The sequence below is a fragment of the Streptopelia decaocto genome (genome assembly GCF_964273445.1).
Source record: "Streptopelia decaocto genome assembly, chromosome: 16".
NCBI classification, from domain to species: domain Eukaryota; kingdom Metazoa; phylum Chordata; class Aves; order Columbiformes; family Columbidae; genus Streptopelia; species Streptopelia decaocto.
Window position 1 is genome coordinate 11,825,239 of NC_138671.1, and position 22,602 is coordinate 11,847,840.

A 22,602-nucleotide genomic window follows, 5' to 3' on the forward strand; every position below is an offset into this window, starting at 1 on the left:
GGCAAAAGCTGGTGCTGGCCTAACTGGAAAGGGATAAAATTCAAAAGGTCATTAACAAAGCCCTAGAAACAACCCATCCTTCCTTATTCCACCACACACTGAGCTTGCACGACTGCAACACCTGCAGTAAAAAATGTCTTTTTATACAGTTATACACCAAGTCTACGCCTAACATGGCTCGTGTGTCGCAGACACAGCCCTGGGGGACTCTCAGCACAGCCAGGTTATGCACTGCTGATAATCCCACACTCTGAGAAACGGCTCTGCCTTCCCCCTGACCAGACGGGATGGATTCTAAGAACCTGTTAGAGATGAAAACACAACTGCTTCCACTTCTACATGAGAACTGCACAAGGAGAGCGTGACTTTCTATTAACTGGAATTATGTTTCCCATCTGTAAAGGACACACCAGATCACAGTCAGCAATTACATCTTCCAAGAGACTCCCCATCCCCATGTCCTCCCCAGCTTTGTGCACATAAATGATACTGTCACTAAAAAAAAAAAACAAAACACATGTTTTTGAAGCAAATGGAACCACAGTTTGCTACTGCAGAGGTAAATGAGTTCAGTGGATGTGTTTAACATTATATTCAGACATATTCAAAGCACAAATCGCGCGGTTCACTGGAGGTGACAATGCCATACCTTATCACGTCTGGTTCTGGGCCTTCATTCTTGTAAGACGCCTGAAGTTGTTTGTGTCTCGTGAGAAGATCATCCACCAAATTCTGCCGCCTGTCTCCCTCCAGCTGCGTGCTGGTGATGCTTGGTTAAGGACCAGACTTGAAAACACTGAAAAACTTTGATTTTATTACATCAAACAATACCTGGTATACATTCTTAAAATAAACCAGACCTCCTGATCATCAAAATTAACTAGAGCAACTATGTGAACTCAAGAAAAGGCTGTGACACCTAAGAGAAGGAAAGGTCACATTTTTCTGAATTCAATCTGCTGTTATTCTAACCGTGTTTCTGAAGTTTACGTATCTCAAAGGAAAAATGACCACAGAGAGATCTTCAAGTCACCATCCCAAAGTAATAAGAGAACTGGAAGGTTATTTACTGCCAAATTAGTGTAAGTATTAAGAATGGCACTTCCCTCTCCAAACTCCAGCATAATTCTTCATTTACCACTCCCATGTCCTATGCAGTTGGTCTCTTCTGTAAGACTGACAATGTATAGCAGTACTGCAGGTTAAGTTCAGGGAAGGATGAGTCTTAAAAGAACTCCAGTTTATACTGTTACAATATAAATGGGGCAAGGCCCAAGCAGAAAAGAGCTTTTAAAATCAGCAGGGTACCTCACATCTTATTCCACTGGAGACTCGTAACACACCCAGGTGAGCAGCTCCTGGCCAAGCAATCAGCAAACAACCAAAAATCTCCTTTGAGCATCTGTTTCCATTCGCAATTCATCAGCAGAACAGCCCGACAGCCACTGATGCAGCACAACAACTCGTGCAAGATCTCTGAAAGACGAGATGCCCTGAAGCGCTGTGGCTTGGACAGGGACGTGCGTTTGCTTTTTTAATTCATCTTAGTGTCAGTGACATTTGGAAGGATTACTAACTCGCTTCCAAGTACTGTTGAGTAGATCATACAATTACTGAACTGATTGGTGTGTTGTTCTGCCACAGCGGAGGCGTTTCTCTGCTCTCAGATGCTCAGCAGACAGGAGGGTTTTACCCGCAGCACTCGGGGGGGCCGTGCTTAGAAGGGATTCATGCTATAATAAACTTGAAATTAAACATTAATTCAGATTGCCTCTGGACAGCTTCGGGGAGACAGATACACTTATCTCCTTACACCTGACTATCCCAGCATGTGCAAAGAGCAACAAATTCAAGCCAGGCCGCAGGGCAACGCTCCGAGAAGGAAACTTGGGATTTCTTTCTAAGGCATTTTTTAAATTTGATTTTAAATTTCATTTTATAAGTTCCATCGCTCCTGAAATCAGCCCAAGTCAGGGCCGCCCCATCCCTGCCCAAGGCCTCATCCTTGCTCCACGCAGGCCCCGGCCGCGCTGCAGCCAGCCACCGAGCCACAGTACCCACACTGGCCGGGTTCGGCAGCCAAGCGCCCTTCGCTTCCCAAACCGGCCGCTCGGCAGCGTCGGCACAGGGCAGACACCACCACGGCAGGTCGAGCTCGCTCGGACCATCTTGTGAAGCTTCTCTCCGACACCAACGTACCCACATCCAGCCTCACGCCCAAGACTCCCAGGCTCCCGACTCTTCTACACTCCGGCTGCAATGAAAACACCAAACAGCAGCATGGACAAAGTTCTAGTGACAGAGTCTTCCAACAATGTAACAAGGGAAAAACCCCAAGTGCATGGCAGAGCAATTACGGCATATTTTCCACCCTCTCCCACAATACAGGAAGGTCGGTGAGTTGCTGTTTACACAGATACATCTGGTGTGTTGACACAGCCCGAAGCAGCAAGTCCTTCAGCTGATCGATCTTCTCCCTGAGATTCTGCAGCGACGATCTGAGAACCACATTGAGCTGAAGGGGAAGAGAGAGAACTTGTTTTTGTCTGAGTTATATTTATATTAAATTTAATACACGCAGGTGACAATATATTTAACTCCAGCTATAGCTGTGCAGGGCTCCATTCCAAACCACAACAGCGAGTCTCGGCAAGGCAGAGGGAGCGATGCGGTTAACTGCGCTCTTACAAAACCAGAGAAACAGAACTAGTTTCACCAACGCAGTTCTAATGCATGAATGCTGTTTAATACAGAGAGCTTTCTTTCAAGTCTTTATAAACACACTCCTTTATATGGGCAAAGCACTTCAGCACATTTTAGTATTTTCCAGTCAGTTTTCCAGTTCTTTCCTCTGATCTTTAACACAAATACAGGCGCCGGCTGCTTCTGCCACCAGGTTTCTCTCCCAGCTGCCGGGGCCGCAGGGACGCTCGCTGCAGGTTCAGACGTTCCCTGCACCGAACTCTTCCAGACTTTAAACTCCAGATTGCCAGGAAATTCAGATTTCCACTGTCCTTCCCAGCAGCAGCTGGGACTCCCGACCCTTCCCCACAACTGACTGACCTGTCCAAAATTCAGATGCGTCTGTTCTTGCTAAAAAAGCAGCCGAGTTGTTCACATTCTTCCCTGCTCCAAGTGCAGGATTGCAGGAATCCTCCTGCTCCTCTCTCCCACCCCTTCCCAAGTTACACTGACATTATCCTCTAGGTTTTTCCTCCCTAAACATTATTTCTTTTCATTCCAGTTCTGTAGAACACACTAGGAAAAACCCTGTAACTGCAATTAACTCTGCAAGTCATCCTAATTAAGACTGCATGTGCTTCTTGTTTATAAGATATTAGCCCTGCCGTGGCTTATAATGCTTGGCAACCTCAGCTGCTCCGTGTGATGAACTAGTAACAGAGGAGGGATATTTGCTTTGACTCTCGTTCTTGAAGACACGGAGGCAGCAGCCAGACACCAACCCCCCACCGAACAGTCCCTGTGCTGCAGAGGGACAGAGCGGGAGGTCCCAAAAATCACCTCAGAGCACCAGAAGTTTCAATCCGACTCAGCAAGACCCACTCTCAGACGCTACAAGGACAAAAAGATGCAGCCCAGCCGAGAGAGCCGAGCAGGGAGATGCAAAATCCACCTGCAGACCCAAACCCGAACATTCCCAAAGCCGGGATGAGGCTTTTAGGGACGCTGAACCGCGCTGTGCACCCTCCAGCTCTGCGCTCGGGTAAGAAAAGGTCTTTGCATTTCACATGCAGGTTCCCTGCACTCGTGTCTCGGTGCAGAACGCTGCGCTGAACAGGCCCAGGACAGCGGAGTAGCTTAAAGGTAGATACACGTGTCCAGGAAAATCATCTATCGCACACACACCCTCTGCTACCCTGGCCAGAAATTGCGGTGCTGTAACGAAATATTTCCTTTCTATCAGAGAAAAAAAAAAAACCAACACATTAAAAAATAAAGAAGAAAGAAAAGCAAGCAGTGGAAGTTGTAAGATCAGCTCAACAGAGCAGGGCTCAAAAGTGCCGGCTTGAAATCTTTCCCTACAAGGTCAGAGTTTGTTTTTTTCCATTCTAAATGTTATGCTCTGTTTTTCGCTCAGCAATAAGCAGCAAGTTGGGGTGGGTTTTTCTGCCATGCTAATGGCAAAATACTATAAAAACTTGTTTACATTCTCCCCACCAGGGAAATATTGTACAAAGACTTTTTCCTCTGTTAAGACATTCAGGAGTCACAGAATATATGACCGCTCAGCCGTGAATTTCTCAATATGCATTTCTGTTATGAAAACAACTCTCTCATTGTTGGCAACTTGTTTATAGTAGAATCAGAGGCTGCCAAATATTCCTCTTTAACTGTTAATGGATTAAAGGGAAACTGCGCTTGGAAAACACGGGGCATGGAACAAATGATTTTATGAAGAACTAAGTCAGCCGTGTAATGTTTCCATAAAACACAACCTGGAGAGTTATGGTACAAGAAAAGCTTCAAACAACACGAATACAACGTGTTGTTGGGGTTTTTGGAACACATCCTGTGATGTGTGATGATTGCAGTGATGCAAATCGAGAACTTTGTCCTCTATAAACACAGATGGATTAAGCAGCAATCTTTTTATTAGTCTTCTCCTGCCTGTGTCCGTACAGTTTCTAATACTTCATCATCTTGCGAGCAGGGAGTTCAATCACCACCTCAAAACACTCCACTCTACAGCTAGAGAAAATATTTCTCTCAAATCCCATTTATTTGGGCCTTCTGAAAGCACTTTTCAACTCATGCCAGATTTGAGTCATTCATTAAAAGCCACTGATTATTGTACAAAGCCAACCCAGTTTTCTTCAACATTTCTTCAAAGGAAACATTTTGAAAATGACATTTGATTTTAAAAGCTATCAGCAAAGAAAAGACAGTGATCACGCATCACACCCCAACCCTGCTGTAAGGAGGCACAAAGTCTAGAAAATAAATCATCTGGTGTGTTTTTAATTATGCAAATTATTACAAAACACTAAACTCAAGGCCTTGGACACATTTTCATCTTCACTTGAGTGAGAAGTTACTGGCATGATCTGGGTGTGCGTGGTTAAGGAGGCTCCTACGCTGCTTGAAGGGAAGGACGAGGCTTTTATTCCCGATCAAAGCAGCCTCCTGAGAATCTGTTCATTTTCGTTTTTTAAACAGGAACTGTGAAAAGGTGGAGACCACAATGTGGCTGGGTAAGCTCTAACTTCTGCTTCTCCCTCATATTTAACTCTGGTCTTACGCTTTGTTAGAAGTGTAGCTAAAAAAGGCCGCAAAATTCATGTTTCATCTGATCTACAGCCGCTGCAGAGAGGAAGCAAACCAGTGTGGTGGGGAAGAAAAATATCTATTCAATATTTACACAAAAAGCAGCACACAGAAGCTGGTGGGCATCCCAACATCTCTTAGATTCAGGATCTCTGAGAACAGCTCTGTTCCTGGCAGCGACAGCCCTGAGCAGTCACTGGCACGTGCCCAACGCACCCACGGCTTCTCCTTTCCTCTCTCTGTAAAACCGGCAACATCGCACACGTCAAAGATTCATTACCGTTAACTCCAAGGTTATTTTCACCACACTGAAAAGCTACCATAAATTTAGAAATTATATTCTTGTTTGCTTTATGGAAGTTTTAAAGAACATAATCGTATTAATATTACAGAATCACAGGATCCCAGGCTGGTTGGGCTGAAGGCCCCTCTGCAGATCCCCCAGTGCAACCCCTGCTCACGCAGGGTCACAGAGCAGATCACACAGGCGGGTCCAGGGGGTCTGAATGTCTCAGAGAAGGAGACTCCACACCCGCTCTGGGCAGCCTGGGCCAGGCTCTGGCACCTCCCAGCAAACAAGTTTCTGCTCATGTTCACATGGAGCCTCCTGTGTTTCAGTCTGTGCCCGTTGCCCCTCACCCTGGCGTTGGGCACCATGAACAGAGTCTGGTCCATCCTCTGACACCCACCCTGAGATACTGATCCCATTGATCAGATCCCTCTCAGCTTCTCTTCTCCAGCTCAACAGCCCCAGCTCTCTCAGTCTCTCCTCACAAGATGCTCCAGACCCCTCAGCATCTTTGTGTCCAGTAACTCCTTGTTCTTCTTAAACTGGGGAGCCCAGAACCGGACACGGTATAAATACATATTAAAACATATGAAGTCCCTGTCATTAAGTTCGACTTTTAACCTGAGCGCCCTGGTCACAGGGCGGCCCCGGGCAGGGGGTGTCCCTGCTCCCCCTCCCGGGCAGCGCCGCCTCCCCCGCGGGAAATTCCGGCCGTGCAGCAACCCGGACACCCCGCCTCCCGCACGGTTCATCTTCAAGCAGCATTTACACCGGTAAAACCCAAGATCCAGCTGAAAAGCCGCCGGTTCGGCGGGCCGGCGCTGCTGGCGGGCGGTACCTTGGCCGGGCTCTCCCCGCTCCTCTGGCAGCGGTTCCGCTCCTGGATTCGCTCCGCGACCTCCTGGGCGAGCTGGCAGGCGGCGGCGTGCAGCGGGAGCCTGCGGAGAGGCGGCGGTCAGCCCGGCAGCGCAGCGCTGCGTGGTTAAATTCACCTAAAAGCAGCTTTTTCTGGGAAAAAACGCTTTGTAGGGAAACCACGTCCCCTCCCGCTCCCCCGCCAGCCCCGGCCCCGCCGCACGGCCGAGGCTCCGCCGAGCGCTGCTCCCGCGTTCCCGCACCGCCCCGGGAGGCTCGGGCCCGGCTCGCAGCGCCCGCGGGCAGCCGAGCAGGGCCGGGCCGGGCCGGGCCGGGCGGCGGGAGCAGCGCGCCCGGGGAACCGCCCGGGGAACGGCCCGGAGCCGGCCCGGCGCTCACCAGGGGTCCGGAGCCATCGCCGCCCGGAAACGCCGAGCGCGCTTCCGGCCCGGGGCACGTGACGACGGCGGCCGCCGAGGGTCAAACCCACCGTGGCCAGAGGGATGCGCGGGTGCAGATGTGTGCAGTGCAGAGGTCCATAGGTGCAGATGTGCAGGGTGCAGAGGTCCATAGGTGCAGATGTGAATGGTGCAGAGGTCCATCGGTGCAGATGTGTGCAGTGCAGAGGTCCATAGGTGCAGATGTGCAGGGTGCAGATGTGTGCAGTGCAGATGTCCATATGTGCAGATGTGAATTGTGCAGATGTGTGCGGTGCAGAGGTCCATAGGTGCAGATGTGCAGGCTGCATATGTGTGCGGTGCAGAGGTCCATAGGTGCAGATGTGCAGGGTGCAGAGGTCTATAGGTGCGGAAGTGCCCAATACACCCGTGTAGGATGCATGGGTCGTGGGTGCAAAGGTGCGTGGTGCAGAGCTGTGGGGTGCAGAGGTCCATGGTTGCAGAGGTGTGTGATGCAAGGTGCACAGGTGGAGCATGCAGGGTGCAACGATGCACAGTCCGAAGCTGTAGGATGCATGGTGCAGAGCTGTAGGATGTATGGTGCACGGTGCAGAGGTGGAGGATGCAGGGTGCAGAGGTGCATGGTTCGGAGGTGTAGGATGCAGGGTGCACATTGCAGCGGTGTAGGATGCAGAGGTGTACAATGCACAGTGCAGAGGTCCATGGGTGCACAGGTGGAGGATTCAAGGTGCAAAGGTGCACAGTTCAGAGGTGTAGGATGTGTGGTGGAGCAGTGCACAGTGCAGAGGTGTATGATACAGGGTGCAGAGGTCCATGGGTGCAGGGTACAGGGGTGCACAATGCAGAGGTGCAGTGTGCAGAGGGGTGTGGGTGCAGAGGTTCTGGTTGTGCAGACAAGATGCAGAAGTATAAGATGCAGAGGTACAAGGTGTAGGGTGCAGAGGTGTATGGGTGCAGAAGCGCGTGGTGCAGCACCACAGAGGTGAGCACTGCAGAGCCATGGCTGTCCCCAGCCCTGCCCTGGCCCTCCTGCTGTGTCTGCACATTGGGCCCTCACCCCAGCAGAGCCCCCGGTGCTCACATAGCCCTGCTGGGCTTTTCTCAGTGCTGCCTCTCTTCCTTCCTCCCTCCCTCCCTCTTTACTCCTTCTTTCCTCCTTCCCCTCCCCACCACCAAAGCCCCAGCCCCAGGTCCCCCTTTCCCCCTCCCACCCGGGGCTGCAGCTCCTGATGTTCGAGGGGGTTTGAACCCCTCCGCACAGTCACACTGTCCCTGGGGCAGGGTCACGCTGTCCCCTGGGCAGGGACACTCCAGCCCCAGAGCCCCCCAGGGCCTTTTTTCCCCCAGCTCCATCCTGTCCCTCGCAGCAGCTGCCATTTCCCTCCTCCTCAGCCCCATCCCCTGTCCCTGCCATCCCCAAATGACAGTCACTGCCTCCCCTTTGTCCCTGTTCCCCCTCATCCCTGTCCTCTTGTCCCTGTCCCCACTGTCCCCTGCCAGCAGCAGCGGGCAGGGCTGGGACGGTGACGCTGGGGGGTGTTGACACTGTCAATATTTTGGCTGCGAAGGGCTCTGCTGTCACTGGCCAGTGGGCACAGGCCCCTCGCTTCTGCCCCGTCCCAGCCCAAAGGGCCTTTCCCACGCCCAGGATTTAGCCTCTACTCTTTTTTTTGGGTGCAATTGATGACGCAAATCAATGCAGATACGACCATCAGCACAGGTGCCCAAAAAGCAGCAGGAAGGCACTGATAGCGATGTTTTATTGCCCTCGTAACATGGGGCTGCTACCACACGTGCCATGATAACGAGCGGATCCTCGTCAGCATATTTACGGGCGGCTGCAACGCCCATTGTGTTCCCGGTGAGCGCCCGCACCCGGCAGCCAGGCCCCTCGGCCGGGGCTGGGGCTGGGGCGGCTTCGAGCGAGGAGCCGGAGGAGCCCGCATGCAATGGGGAGCCACCCCGGGGGAGCGTGGGGGGGCTGAGCATCCCCAGGTGCCCCCTCATTGCACATTTGCTGTCCCGCAGTGGCTGGGCAGGGCTGGGGGACGTGCTGGGGGGAGCAGGGACATGTCCCCCACCACGGGACAGGGCTGCTGCAGGGGGGCTGAGGCCGATATTCAAGAAGCATTTGGGAAACACACTCAGACACGTGGTGTGAATTTTGGGGTTGTCATATGCAGGGACATGAGTTGAACTCCATGATCCTTGTGGGTTCCTTTCAACTCAGGACATTCTATGATTCTATTATGTGTTCGGGACTGTGGATCATAGAATATTTTGGGTTGAAGGGCCCTTCCCAGCTCCCCAGTGCCCCCCCTGCCATGAGCAGGGACATCTTCACCAGCTCAGGTTGCTCAGAGCCCCGTCCAGCCTGGCCTGGGATGTCTCCAGGGATGGTTCAGCCACCACCTCTCTGGCCAACCTGGACCAGGCTCTCACCACCCTCAGTGTAACAAATTTCTTCCTCATGTCTGAATCTCCCTCCTTTAGTTTAAAACCATCACCCCTTGTCCTATCCCAACAGGCCCTGCTCAAAAGTCTGTCCCCATCTTTCTATCGACCCCTTTTAAGCACTGAAAGGTGCAATAAGGTCTGCCCGGAGCTTCTCTTCTCCAGCTGAACCCCCCAACTCTCTCAGTCGGTGAAGCCACAGCTGAAGAGGACGCACATGCTACAAGTGTCCAGGGCAGGAGGGGAAGCACTGTGGGGGGCCTGGGGAGCCCCGTGGGCCCTGGCAGCCCCTCCAGTGTGGGCTCCGTCCCTGGGGTGACAGCTCTTCTCCCCAGCGCTCTCTGCACAGCCGAGTCGGGCTGGCTGCTCTCACAGACATGGGCATGAAACATTCATGGCCTTCAGCTGCGCTGCTTGTCCAGAGCCAGCACAGCTTCTACATAGTTAATTTTTTCACCATTAAAACACATGAAGCGATGATTCATGTGGCACCCTCCCTAATTCAGCTCCATTTCCCATCTCGGTTTGAAGCGTCTGCCGGGCAGCAGGCAGGCACGGGGGCTGCGGGACTCGGAGCCGCTGCAGGCTGGCAGGGAGAGGCACCTGCTGTCCTTGGAAAAGTGAACAAGGAGAAGGCGGATGGCGAGGGGCTGGGGAAAGGCAGCAGGACCCGCTCTGGGAGAGCGTGGGCTAAAGGGCTTGGGCTGGAGAGAGAATAAACGACCCATCAGCAGAGCCACCCGCTGAGCTGGGGGACGTGCTGCAGCTCCAGGCGGGGAGACAAGGCAGGAAGGGCCCGCCGTTGTTATCACACGAGAAAATAATCTGTTTTTTTAAGGAAATGAAAGTCTTCAAATATTTTAAGATGCCCCTAGAAATGCCTGCTTTAAGTGCAGCCTGAACTGTGAGCTCTCCAGGCCACCACGTCAGATCAGCGCCATGTTGCTGGCAGCATCTCTCAGCTGTTGGAAGGTGCTTTTCCTCCAACTCAGCACTTTTGTCTGTAAGTACAACGTACCGTTTGTAATTCTGCAAAGCATTTTGAGGTAAAAGTCAACCAATAGCAACCATTTCAAAGGGAGTACAGATTGGAAATGCTGAAGCACCAGAACTGCGCCTGCAATGATCACATTTTGTGCTCTCGCTGAGCAATTGTGTATGTGGGATGCACGGGGTGCTGCGGGGTGCACGGCTGCATCGCCTCGATTTTCCCCAGTGCTTTTCCCAGCCGGTGCTGAAGAGCTGCCCCAACCACAGCCGGCACAGCCCCGGCAAACCCACCCCCAGACAGTGTCCCTGCGGGCACGCGGGGTGGCTGAAGGGTGTCGCTGAGTCCTCGTGCCCCAAATCTCTCCCTTGTCACCCGGTTCCTGGCACTTGCTGCTCATGTGCTTCTCTTTCCGACTCCCCCGGGGCCATCCAGCGGGAAGCGGCTGCAAACCCACCAGCCGTGTTGATGTTTCCATCGCTCAAGGACGGGCGATTGCGGCAGCTCCCTCCCTGCCCCGTGACGCTGGTGAAGGGAGTGAACCCCGGAGCGGGATAAAGAAGGTTATCCTTGGGAAAAATAAATGATTAAGTTTACTGGTCGTGTTGCTGGTTTGATGGCTATCTCCTCCCACGGGGTGTTTACACCCCCCTGCCCAGCCCGAGCGCAGGATTGGGGTAGGAAGGGGCAATGCAGGCGCGGGAGCTGCTCCACCCCTCACCCTATTTACACCAAATAAACCTCCGGTGCCGGCGGGCTGGCACTTGCCTTAAAAGCCAGGGCAGGTGACAGTGGCAGAGGGGACATGGCAGCGGGGCACATGCTGCAGGTGGGGCTCAGCCTGCCCCGCGCCCCTGGGGGGGCGGCCAGCGGCTTTCCCATGGCCGAGGGTGATGACGTGGGCACCGGGCAAGGTGAGTGAGCTGCGGTCAGGGACAGCTGGGGACAGCCACACGTGTCACACGGGGAGATGCAGGAGGCTCTTGCTTGTGCCGGGGCCACGTCCAGCACAGCAGAGAGCTGGGACAGAGCCACGTTCCCAGCACCCCGGGCAGGGGCACCAGCAGCCAGGTGGGCTTGGGCTGATGTTTCTCAGCACTTGGGGCAGGGCAGCACCTCCTGATGCGAGGACAAGGCGACTTTGGGGACCACAGCGGTGCAAACAGCCCCACTTCAACCCCAATGTTCCCCCTAGCCTGGTTTCCATGGCTGGAAACCCATGTGATTGTACGGAGGGTCTCTGTGTTCAGAGTGGGGACTCAGGCTGAGCAGCAACCGGTTAAGAGTCCTGCCTGTTCCCTGGACTAGAACTGACCTGATCTGCTGGTTTTGCTGAACTTGAGCAGGAGCCAGAGCCCAACCCAGCCTGGGAGCAGCCCGGGTGCCCTGACCCCTCGCACGCGGCCCACAGAACTGGGACCATGCTGTCCCCCGTGTCCCCTTGGGGCCCAAGCAGAGTGGTTTGGCTTGGTGCAAATCCATCCTAGACTCCACATCCCAGCTGAGCACATCCAAGATAAATACATCAGAGAATTAATGTGTGTGCTAATCGACTTTATCCTTGCCAATTAATCACTGCCCAGCTGAAGTCACCCATGTGACAAGTCCCGTCTCTTTGTGCAGGGTTCAGAGCTGAGCCCTCTTTCGACTGCAGGGAAAATGCCACTCACTTTTCTCTAGGAGGAGCTCAAACTCTGCTCTGCACAGCCCCGCCACAGTCCTGGGTGCCGGAGCTTCTCTGGGGGTCACCTGGGGACATTCTGTCTCCAAGGAGATTCCCAGATGCTCACCAGCCCTTTGATGTGGTCCCCTGGATCAGGTATCTCCAGGTATATGGGGGCATGTTTGAAACAGGGACCCTTTGGCCCCCCACAGACCATCCCTGCACCCTTAGCGAGCACCTCTTGCTGCAGCACCTTCTCCTTGCACCTGCTCCCCGGCACCCGAGCAGCAGACGTGGCCGGGATCTGCAGGAGGCCTTGGCCGGAGATGGTACGAGGGAGGGCAAACGCTTGAGGCTTTGGCCGCTCCCTCTGGGCTCATAGCAGCCCGATCCTGTGCTACCCAAAGCCGACAGGGGCTTGTCTCCTGCCCCGCTCTGTCCCTGGGAGGGGACACAGTGCAAACGATCCCTCTCTGCCTCAGCATCGCTTGGGCCCCCACTGCTTGTGGGGTCCCGGGGCTGGGACGGGCTGCTCGTTCTCCTCAGTGTGACGCTGCTGTCCCATGGGCATCCCCCGGGGACCAGGACTGTCACCCTGCTGTCTGCACATCCCTCGCGGCAGGTGACACGCTGGGAAGTCAGAAGCTTTCTGAGCGGTGCAAAGCCCCTCATGGAGTGGAGAAGCAGCCCCGACAGCCAGCAGGTGCCTGGGCCCATGCTTCCCCGAGCCCCTGGACGGGGGCCTCACTGGGGGGCTGAGCCAGTGTCCCCCAGTCCCGTGTGAGCAAATTGAGCAGCTCCAGCCAGGCAAAGCCCCCTGAAAACCTTACCTTTGCAAGGGGGGGAAATAATTGAAATACAAGACGTTGCTGTAAGATTTCGAAGGTCTGCAGCCAGGGTGAAATGCTGTCAGCTGGGGTGGTGAGGTGTGTTGGATAAAAGGTCTTTGTCCTGCAGAGATGTTGGGTTCATCTGCAGTCACAGTCGTGATCACGTCCGAGGCTGACACCTGGGACATCGACGCCTCCACTTGTCTGGGCTGCGGGAAGTTTGTGGATTGGGACAAGATGCCAGAGCCAGAGCAGCAGGCGAATATCCCCCAAGATGTCCTCAGCAAACCCCCAAAGGAGCTGAAGAAGCTGGCAAGAGAAGGCTACTGGGCAGCCAGCCGCGCTCTGAGAGCTCGGGTGTACCACCACCTCCTCCAGCAGGTCTCCTGCCGCCTCGTCACCCCAGACGCTCTTGTCTACAGAGACGTGGCGAGTCGGCTCTTTGGGAAGCTGAGTGTGAGCTCCCACCCTTTGCCCGAGTTCCTGGAAGGATGCTCCCTGCCTACGTACTGCCTCAGCCTGGAAGGGGTCACTGCCTTGAAGAAGATCCTCATCTGCATCGGCCACCTTTTCCCCGACATAACCTACAGCCCCATCCTCCCCTCGCTGGTGGCTCTGCTGCTGCACTACAGTGAAGATGAAGCTCAATGCTTCGAGAACATCGCCCGCCTCATTGCCAGCAATGCCCCCCACACCAGCTACATTGACCAGTCCTTCCTGGCACACCAGGCCTCCTGCATGACTTTTGGGGACCTGGCCAACAAGCACTGCCCAGCTGCTCACAAACTCATAGCCAGCACCTCCGAGAATGTCTTTGAGGTCTACTCCGAGTGGTTATCGTGGCTCTTTCAGGATCTCCCCTTTAGTTATGCCATCCGTGTCTTTGATGTCTACCTGCTGGAGGGGCAGAAGGTTCTCTACCGCATCGCTCTGGCCTTGCTGAAGCAGTACAGGCTCTCGGTGAGCTCCCCCGAGCTGGAGGGGACCGACATCAAGGCAGACCTGCAGGCTTTCGCCCAGAACATTGCTGAGCACGTCACCGTGGACAAACTCCTCGAGAGAGCCTTTGGCATCCGGCTGTTCTCCCGCAAGGAAATCTGGCTCCTCCAGATGGCCAACAGGAAGGCGCTAATGGAGAGGGGCATCACCGTGGTGCAGGGCAGGTAAGGAGGCCTCTCTGTTTGCCAGCTCGTGGGGCTAAGCAGGGAAAACATGAGTTACAGTGAAGATACAACATGGGGGGAGCTTCAGCTACATCCCTTGGCTTTGGTGATGCTGGCTGCCCCACAGCTGCTCAGGGGGGATGCCATCAGGAGACACCGCATGGTGGGAGCTAGTCGTGTTAACAGAAAGCTCACCGTGCCAAAAGTCTGACGAACCGTGATGCACAGGGGTTGCACCCCTAAAAGCAGACGGGCTGTAACGGGCGCCCTCCCTCGCACAGGCAGTCCTTCCACCTGGCCGTGGACATGCAGAACTTCAGCTCCAGCATCGTAACGGCTCAGGAGATGCGCATCATCTGGTCCTGGATCCCTGAGCGCTTCTCCCTCTTCCCCCCGCTGCTGCTCTTCTCCACGTCCCAAGACGGGTGCAGCCTGCAGAGGTAAAGCCCCGTCTGCCCCTCGGGTCTGGGCATGTGGGCCAGGTGGAAAAGCGGGTACAGGTTGGTGATGTAGAAAGGAGCAACATGTGGTGGCCACGGGCACATCTGGGGTCTCCCAGGGACTCTCCTCTATGATTCTATGGCTCTATAATTCTGTGATTCTATGACTCTATTGGGAAATACATCCAGATTTAAAGCAAGCTCATTTGGTAAACTCCCCCCACAAAGCACCCCAGAGCGTGGTGCGTGAGGGTAGGGTGGGAGGATTTGGTGTTTGGATTTATCTGAGCTATTACTTGCTTCACCAAGCAAAAGTGTCAACTTGAGCAGTCCCATAGGCCAACTCTCTCCATTTCTGCACAAATCCTGAAGCTGCTAGAGCTACAGGATGATGAGTTTTTGCTGCTGTCCTTCCCTGAGCTCCCCTGGCACAGCAAGAGGCTCAGAGGAGCCACCACCACTCTCCACTGCCCTTTACAGCCTCACCCTCGCCCCGCGCTGCTCCTGAGCCTCGGCATCCCTCTGACCCAGCGCCCTTGTTCATCTCTGCAGGTTTTACACGTGCTGCGAAGGCTACGAACCCACGGTGCTGCTCATAAAAACAACAGAGGGGGAGGTAGGTGTTCCCGCAGAGCAGTGCGCTGTGCGGGCGCCGAGCTGGGGACGGGGTGGTTGGAGCAGCCGCGGGGCTGCGTGGTCCCGCTCCCACCCTGTCCGGGGTCTGTCCCAGCTCCCAGGAGAGGACAAACCGCACCCCCGGCACCAAGAGCCACCCTAGACACAGGCTGGTCTAAAGGGTGCTGCTGGGGGGAGAAAAAGGAGTCAGTGAGATGGAGAGGCCACAAGTGATACTCTTGTTGCAAAAATGGGCTAAAAGTCCTCGCTAAGTAGACATTCCTGAAGTCAGCAGATGCTTTGCCTGAGCCAGGACTTGCTTTCAAGGCACTGAATGCAAGGATCTCTCCCTGACTGCAAGAGCAGCCACACAGAGGAAATGCAGGGAAAATAAGGACAGCTTCTATGGTATTTGAAAGTTGTGAAATAACTGCAAAAACTGAGCCAGGCCTCTTCCCAGGGACTCCGAGAGTGGCTCATAAACCCATATTTTCTCTCTCCACTCTTCATCAAACAGCAGAGGCAAGTTTGTAAATTGTTCAGGCATCCCAAAGATTTATTGACCGGCCAAACCTGATGTCCCACACCTGACACTTCAGCGTGGTGCAGAGATAAACACCCTGCGATCCCCTAGGGCCTTGTGCAGACAAGAGAAGGTGACATAAAACCTTGTTTCCTACAGGTTTTAGCTCATTTTATTCCTTATCTAGTACCAAAGACAATTTCCTACCTCTTGGTCAGTGCCTTCCAGCCATGGTCAAGGACATCCATAGCAGGATGGGCCTGACCATGGGTGGAAGAACTGGCCAAAACAGCTGGGGAGCAGTGTCTGATCCTCCTCCCGGGACTGGTTAAAAGCCTTGTAGGTAACAAAAATGGGTCATCTGAATCTTTGCCGTTTTAAAACACATTTTTCCCAGATTCACAAAACAGGCGACCATCTCGTCACCATCCAAGGGCCAGCTGAGCACAAGGGACTCCCAGATCCCACCACGTTGCAATACTGTTCACGCAACACTTGGAGCCACAGTCATTCCTCCCCACGGCAGGAGCGGACGGGACTCACTGCTCCCAGCCCCTCCCGCGCCGACACCCCCTGTCCTCTCTCCCCAAGGTGTGCGGGGCATTTCTCTCCTCTGACTGGAGTGAAAGGAAGAAGAGCAGTGTGACATCGGGCTTTTTTGGGACAGGGGAGTGCTTTGTGTTCACTGTAAGTCACGTTTTATTTCTGGGTTTATACTTACTTTTTACAATGACCTTTTCCATTACCCCTCTGACCCCTCCTGGTGGCACCAAGCTGCTTCCTCACCACGGTCTCACTGCCGCCCTTTAGCTCTGGGAAGAGGCAGTGGCACAGAAATCACTGTGCTGGATCAGAGCAATGCAGAAGGAACTCCTGCCCCGGGTGAGCCGGCTTGCCTGAGCCCCCAAGGCAACATGCAATAACTGCGGGTGGGTCATGGAGCATCCTCCCGGGAGGAGAGTGGGGCAGCAAGCATGGCAGGATGGGTTTCTGCCCCGTTTGCTCCTTGGAGGGATGCTAAATCAGCCCCGTGGACCCTGCAGAGGCAGCAAAGTCCAGCATTCACCCGGTATCCTGCTGGCGTCCCTCCAGCATACACCCGGAATCCCGCTGACATCCCTCCAGCATCCACCCGGTAACATGGGCAGTGCAGGTGTGACCATCTTGGGCAGAACCTGGTGAAAAGAAAACCAATTTCTCAGCCACAGCAACCTCCAGAGCAGCCCTGGCACTGCCAGGACACCTTGTGCCCTCCCTGCTCCAGGGCTGGACCTCGCACTCAGCTTTGGCCCCCAACCTGCCTGGCCAGGCAGCACCGTCCTCCCCCAGCAATGGAGAGATGCCCCAAAGGACAGGGTTCACCGCGTTAGTACAGGGCTCACCACGTTAGGACACGGCTCACCACGTTAGGACACAGCTCACCACATTAGGACAGGGCTCACCACGTTAGGACACAGCTCACCACATTAGGACAGGGCTCACCGCGTTAGGACAGGGCTCACTGCATTAGGACACAGCTCACCACGTTAGGACAGGGCTCACCACGTTAGGACAGGGCTCACTGCATTAGGACACAGCTCACCACGTTAGGACAGGGCTCACCGCGTTAGGACACAGCTCACCACGTTAGGACAGGGCTCACCACGTTAGGACAGGGCTCACTGCGTTAGGACAGGGCTCACCGCATTAGGACACAGCTCACCACGTTAGGACAGGGCTCACCACGTTAGGACAGGGCTCACCGCGTTAGGACACAGCTCACCACGTTAGGACACGGCTCACCACGTTTCTCCTGCTTCCCAGGTGCGCCCCGAGACAGAGCGGTACGAGTGGGTGTTCATCAAGAAGCCGGAGCTGGCCAAAGCCGTGCCGCGCTCACGCCAGCGCTCGCCTTCCCCCTCTCCCGTGTCCCTCCTCAGCTCCTCCCCAGACAGCCACAGCACCAGCTCGAACCGTCTCACCGTGCCCACGCCGCAGAGGAGAGGCCGTCTCTCTCCGTTTCTGGCCATCAGGCATTTCCTTCTGCCTTCCAAAACAGCCTCCATGTTCATGTCTGGCTCTTGGGAAGGGATCATTATTGGTAATTACCAAATGGCGGGCACCCACCCCCTGTCACACCGCTGCTTTGGCTGAAAAGGGCTGTACTGCAGATGAAAATCTGAGCTGCCTGTACAGACAGAGACCTCCTGGTTTAGGACAGGAAGCTAAAGCTGATGAGATGGAGTCATTCTGCTCTTCCTCAAATCAGCAGGGGAGTGCAAAGCCACCCAAGAGCAAGGACGCCCCAGAGGGGCTCTGCCAGCCCGGGGGAGCAACACAGCCCAAACCCCCCAGCCAGCTTTGCACCCTCGAGGTGTCGTTTCCCAGCCCCCTCCTCTGCTTTGGGCGCAATGGGGAGGGGATGCAGGTGGGGACCAGCCTGGGCACAGGCACCAGCAGCAGACACCCCAGCTGCCGGCCGGTGCTGCCCTCAGGCTGGGGCAGGGGGCTGAGTCTGTGTGCCACACGGCTGCCGGGAGGCAGCACGTCAGCAATGCCCCCACGGCCGCCCCTGCCTCCCTTCCCGCCCTGGGCAGCGGGATCGCGGCAGGTCTGGCTGCGGGGATGCAACGAGATGTCCTTGTTCTCCAGCTCTGCGAGCACTTTAATCATTCAGCTGGTGCTGCCAGGGCAAACTCTCGCACCAGGCGCCCTGCACGGAGCTCTCCGGGAGATCGGCCTCCACGCCGAGTCCCAATTAGCAGAGAAAGCAGCTCAGGGCGTCCCCAGCCCAGCTCTGTGCTGTGGCCAAAGCACAGAAACCTGAGACATGGGCACAGTCCCAAGAGACCTCATGGGCTGGGCCAGTGCCCCTGCTGGGGCAGCAAGGAGGGAGAGCAGATCCCGACCGTCCTGCTTGCTTTCCAGGTGGAGGGGGAGGCCAAGCTCTGTCCCTTGACGCCAACCTGCTCTGGGGGCACACAGAGCACTGCGAGACCTTCGACAACCCGCCGCTCTGCCAGGAGAACTTCAAGGTGCAGCTCTTGGAAGTGTGGGGCTTTCAAAACGCGCAGGTCCCATAGGGGACAGCCCCTCAAGGAACACCGGCCCCACCGGCCTGCTGCGGTCACTGTCAGCAGTGCCACGGCCACCTCCGCTCACCATCCTCCCCTCCACAGTCAGACGCCATGGAGGTGCGGAGGGGGGGCAATGAGGTGCCAGGAGCAGGACTGTGGGCATTTCTGGGGACACTTGAGGTCCTCTCCCACAGTTTAGACCCAGCCCGCTCCACCTGTTCTGTCCCAGTTGCGGATGCTGAGGGGACGTGAGCCAGGCCAGCGTTTCTCAGCCCTCCCTGGCCGGTTTGTGGCTTGCGGCTCAACAGCAAAGCAGCGGTGCTGCAGCACAGCAGACTCCACAGGGACTTGGAGCCCAGGCAACATCCAACGCCGAGGTACAAAGCTCAGCAGAAACACTCTCAGCCCCCGCTTCTCCGTGGTCCCAAGCCCAGCAACACACTTCAGGCCATACGCAGAATTTTGTAGCCTCTGCAGAATACCAGGAGTCCCCTGGGATCACTTGCTGATCACCATCCAGCACAGGGCGACAGACTCCTTGTTCGCGGTTCAAATTGCTCATCCACAACTAGCAAAGACCAATCTGGTATTTAGACACCTGCACCCAACAAGAACCCCCAACTGTGTCATTTTGTATTAAACTGAAGATCTATATTCGCCACAAAGGGCTGATGTGAGGCTGTGAGCAGTGAATACACAGGAGCTTTGACCAACGCCCCGAGTGCCTGGGGCCAGCCCAACGGGAGACGTGCCGTTTGAAAACCCAAACAGGAGGGTGCGGGTGTAGCTCGGCCAGCCAAGGCAACCCTCGCAGGACGGTCACTGATGTAGAGACATCATTCTGGCTGCAGGATGAAAATGTCTCCCATGTCCAAATAGACTGTCCACTTGTGGTTTTCTCTTTCATATATTCCACTGCTCGAGCTATTCCGAGCAGGAGCTGTCGCTGCCTCAGTGCCAGCTGCCAGCGGCTGCAGGATGACGAGGGCAGGAGCAGGCGATGGCAGAAAGACCTGCAAAGGTCACCCAGGTACGACAAGGAGGTGAGGCACAGCCCTCTGTCCCCCCATGCCCGGCCTTCACCCACAGAGCTCAAATGAAAGAACACCATCGAATTACTCTTTCCCTTCAATGGAAAAGCTCTGCTAGGGTGTCCGCTGTATTTCTTTCTTTCTGTGATCACAGAATCACAGAAGGGTTTGGCTTGAAGGGACCTTCCCAGCTCATCCAGTCCAGCCCCTGCCATGAGCAGGGACATCTTCACCCAGCTCACGTTGCTCAGAGCCCCTCATGGAGGTTTCTGCATAAGTTGATTTGATCCCACTATATTCATTCTTATAGTTTCACCATTCGAGTGTGGGAACTGAATACAACAACTAAGAAAATCCATCCGTCTGAATGCCACACGGGGCAGCTGCTCAGAGCCCCGTCCAGCCTGGCCTGGGATGTCTCCATCTTCCACCTCTCTGGGCCCGTGTTCATGTCCTGGACTTTCAGTCCAGCTGAAGGTTTCCCGCAGGGGTCCCTCTCCCTTCCCAAGAGGCTGTTTCTCTCCACCCCGAGATGTGCAGGAAGCACCAGATGCCTGGAAACACAAAGCCCTTCGTTAGCAACCCAGCCTGACCTCCTCTCAGCAGCCTGCAGAGGATTTCCTTGGAAATGCCAAGCTGGCCCAGGCTAACATGTTAAAATACCAGAGGCCGGGGCTGTACCGCGCAGGCTGTGCATGTCTGTGATGTGGTGGCAGAGCCTGCGAGTCCCTTTGCAGCTGTACAGGTGCCTGAAAGGAGGGTGGAGGGTGTTGGTCTCTTCTCCAGAGCAGCAAGTGACAGGATGAGAGGAAACAGCCTCAAGTTGCGCCAGGGGAAGTTTAGATTGGATCTTGGGAACAATTTGTTCCCCAAAGGGCTGTCGGGCTTCGGAACAGGCTGCCCAGGGCAGTGCTGGAGTCACCATCCCCGGAGGGTTGGACAGACGGACATGAGGTTCTCAGGGACATGGGGCAGTGCCGGGGTGGGTTATGGTTGGACTCGATGGTCTTGAGGGTCTTTTCCAACCAAAATGATCCTGTGTGGTTCTGTGCACACATGGTCCTGCGCTACTGGCCATCAGAGCTGCATGTCGCACTGGACATCGGTGCATCTGCTGCCCGTGATCTGAGGAGCCTTTGCTGTTGCTGGAAGGGACGCTGCTGTCCTTTATTTTCACACTTCATTCATTCCATTGCTGAATCCCAGAATCCCAGAATGTCAGGGGTTGGTAGGGACCTGGAAAGCTCATCCAGTGCAATCCCCCCATGGAGCAGGAACACCCAGATGAGGTTACACAGGAAGGTGTCCAGGCGGGTTGCAATGTCTGCACAGAAGGAGACTCCACAACCTCCCTGGGCAGCCTGGTCCCACCCTCACTGGGAAGAAGTTTCTTCTCAGATTTAAGTGGAACCTCCTGTGTTCCAGTTTGCACCCATTGCCCCTTGTCCTATTACTGGTTGTCACCCAGAAGAGCCTGGCTCCATCCTCCTGACACTCCCCCTTTCCATATTGATCCCCATGAATGAGTCCCCCCTCAGTCTCCTCTTGTCCAGCTCCAGAGCCCCAGCTCCCTCAGCCTTTCCTCCCACGGGAGATGCTCCACTCCCTCCAGCATCTTGGTGGCTGCGCTGGACTCTCTGCAGCAGTTCCCTGTCCTGCTGGAACTGAGGGGCCACAACTGGACACAATATTCCAGGTGTGGTCTCCCCAGGGCAGAGCAGAGGGGCAGGAGAACCTCTCTGACCTACTGACCACCCCCTTCTAACCCACCCCAGGTACCATTGGCTTCCTGGCCACAAGGGCCCAGTGCTGGCTCATGGTCATCTTGCTGTCCCCTGGACCCCCAGGACCCTCTTATCCCTGATATGCCTTGAGATGGCACCAAGGAGAAGTCCTTCCATCAGTTTCCCAGGGATGGAGCTGAGGCTGACTGGTCTATAGTCACCCAGGTCCTCCTTCTTGCCCTTTTTGAAGACTGGAGTGACATTTGCTTTCCTCCAGTCCTCAGGCACCTCTCCCATTTCCCAAGACTTGGCAAAGATGATGGAGAGCGGTCCAGCAATGACCTCAGCCAGCTCCCTCAGCACCCGCGGGTGCATCCCATCCAGACCCATGGATTTATGGTGTCCAGATTGCCTAACTGCTCCCTAACCCAGTCCTCATCAACCCAGGCAAACTCCTCCATTGTCCTGCCTTCCTCTGGGGCCTCAGCGGTGCGGGGCATCTCAGGACAGCCCCGGCAGAGCAGACAGAGACAAAGAAGCGTTCAGTAACTCTGCCTTCTCTGTATCTTCTGTCACCAGGGCACCCTCCTCTTTCATCAGTGGGCCTACATTGCCTCTGGTGTTACTTTTATCTGCCGTGTATTTGAAAAAGCTCTTTCTGTTGTCCTTGACCCTTCTTGCCAGGTTTATTTCTAAGGAGGTCTTTGCTTTCCTAGTTGCCTCCCTACACCCTCTGACAACAGCCTTATATTCTCCTCAAGCGGCCAGCCCCTCCTTCCATGACCTATAAACTCTCCTCTTCCACTTGAGCATACCCAGCAGTTCCTGTTTAACCACGCAGGTCTCCTGGCTCCCTTCCTTGACTTCCTACGTGTGGGGATGCTCTGATCTTGTGCCCGGTAGAAACGGCCCCTGAACACTGACCAACTATCTTGGGCCCCTTTACCTTCAAGCAGCCTTGCCCATGGGATTTCCCCCTGCAATTGTTTGAAAAGGCCAAAGTTTGCCCTGCTGAAATCCAGGGTTGCAATTCTGCTTGTTATTCTGTACCTGCCACATGAGATGCTGAACTCCACCATCTCATGGTCGCTGCAGCCAGTGCAGCCCTCAACCTTTACCGCTTCAACCAGACCCTCCTTGTTAGTGAGGATGAGGTCCAGCAGTGCGCCTCTTCTAGTCGGCTCCTCCACCCTTTGCATCACAAGTTATCGTCAAGGCACCGGAGGAACCTCCTGGCCTGTGGCTGCCGGCCGAGTCGTCCTTCCA

The 22,602-nt window shown here is 55.0% G+C and overlaps 2 protein-coding genes across 3 annotated transcripts in view; one reads left to right on the forward strand and one right to left on the reverse strand.

The window, feature by feature from the left end:
• Nucleotides 1-6,866, reverse strand: part of STX8 (syntaxin 8) — a 107,161-nt gene extending 100,295 nt beyond the window's left edge. For both annotated transcript variants that reach the window (XM_082067265.1, XM_082067266.1), the window contains exons 1-4: nt 6,830-6,866; nt 6,414-6,513; nt 2,421-2,515; nt 650-760 (exon numbers count right to left, since the gene is read on the reverse strand). In XM_082067265.1, the coding sequence (XP_081923391.1) occupies nt 650-760; nt 2,421-2,515; nt 6,414-6,513; nt 6,830-6,846 (323 nt within the window). In that variant the 5' untranslated portion in view covers nt 6,847-6,866. The remainder of the gene's footprint in view (nt 1-649; nt 761-2,420; nt 2,516-6,413; nt 6,514-6,829) is intronic.
• Nucleotides 6,867-11,111: 4,245 nt separating this feature from the next.
• On the forward strand, nt 11,112-18,587 carry LOC309446735 (TBC1 domain family member 24-like; the record flags this gene model as incomplete). Its single annotated transcript, XM_082066733.1, has 7 exons — nt 11,112-11,205; nt 12,912-13,947; nt 14,229-14,387; nt 14,940-15,003; nt 16,117-16,212; nt 17,329-17,605; nt 18,433-18,587. 7 exons carry the CDS (start codon nt 11,112-11,114, stop codon nt 18,585-18,587), a joined length of 1,881 nt encoding a protein of 626 aa, XP_081922859.1.
• Nucleotides 18,588-22,602: the final 4,015 nt, after the last annotated feature.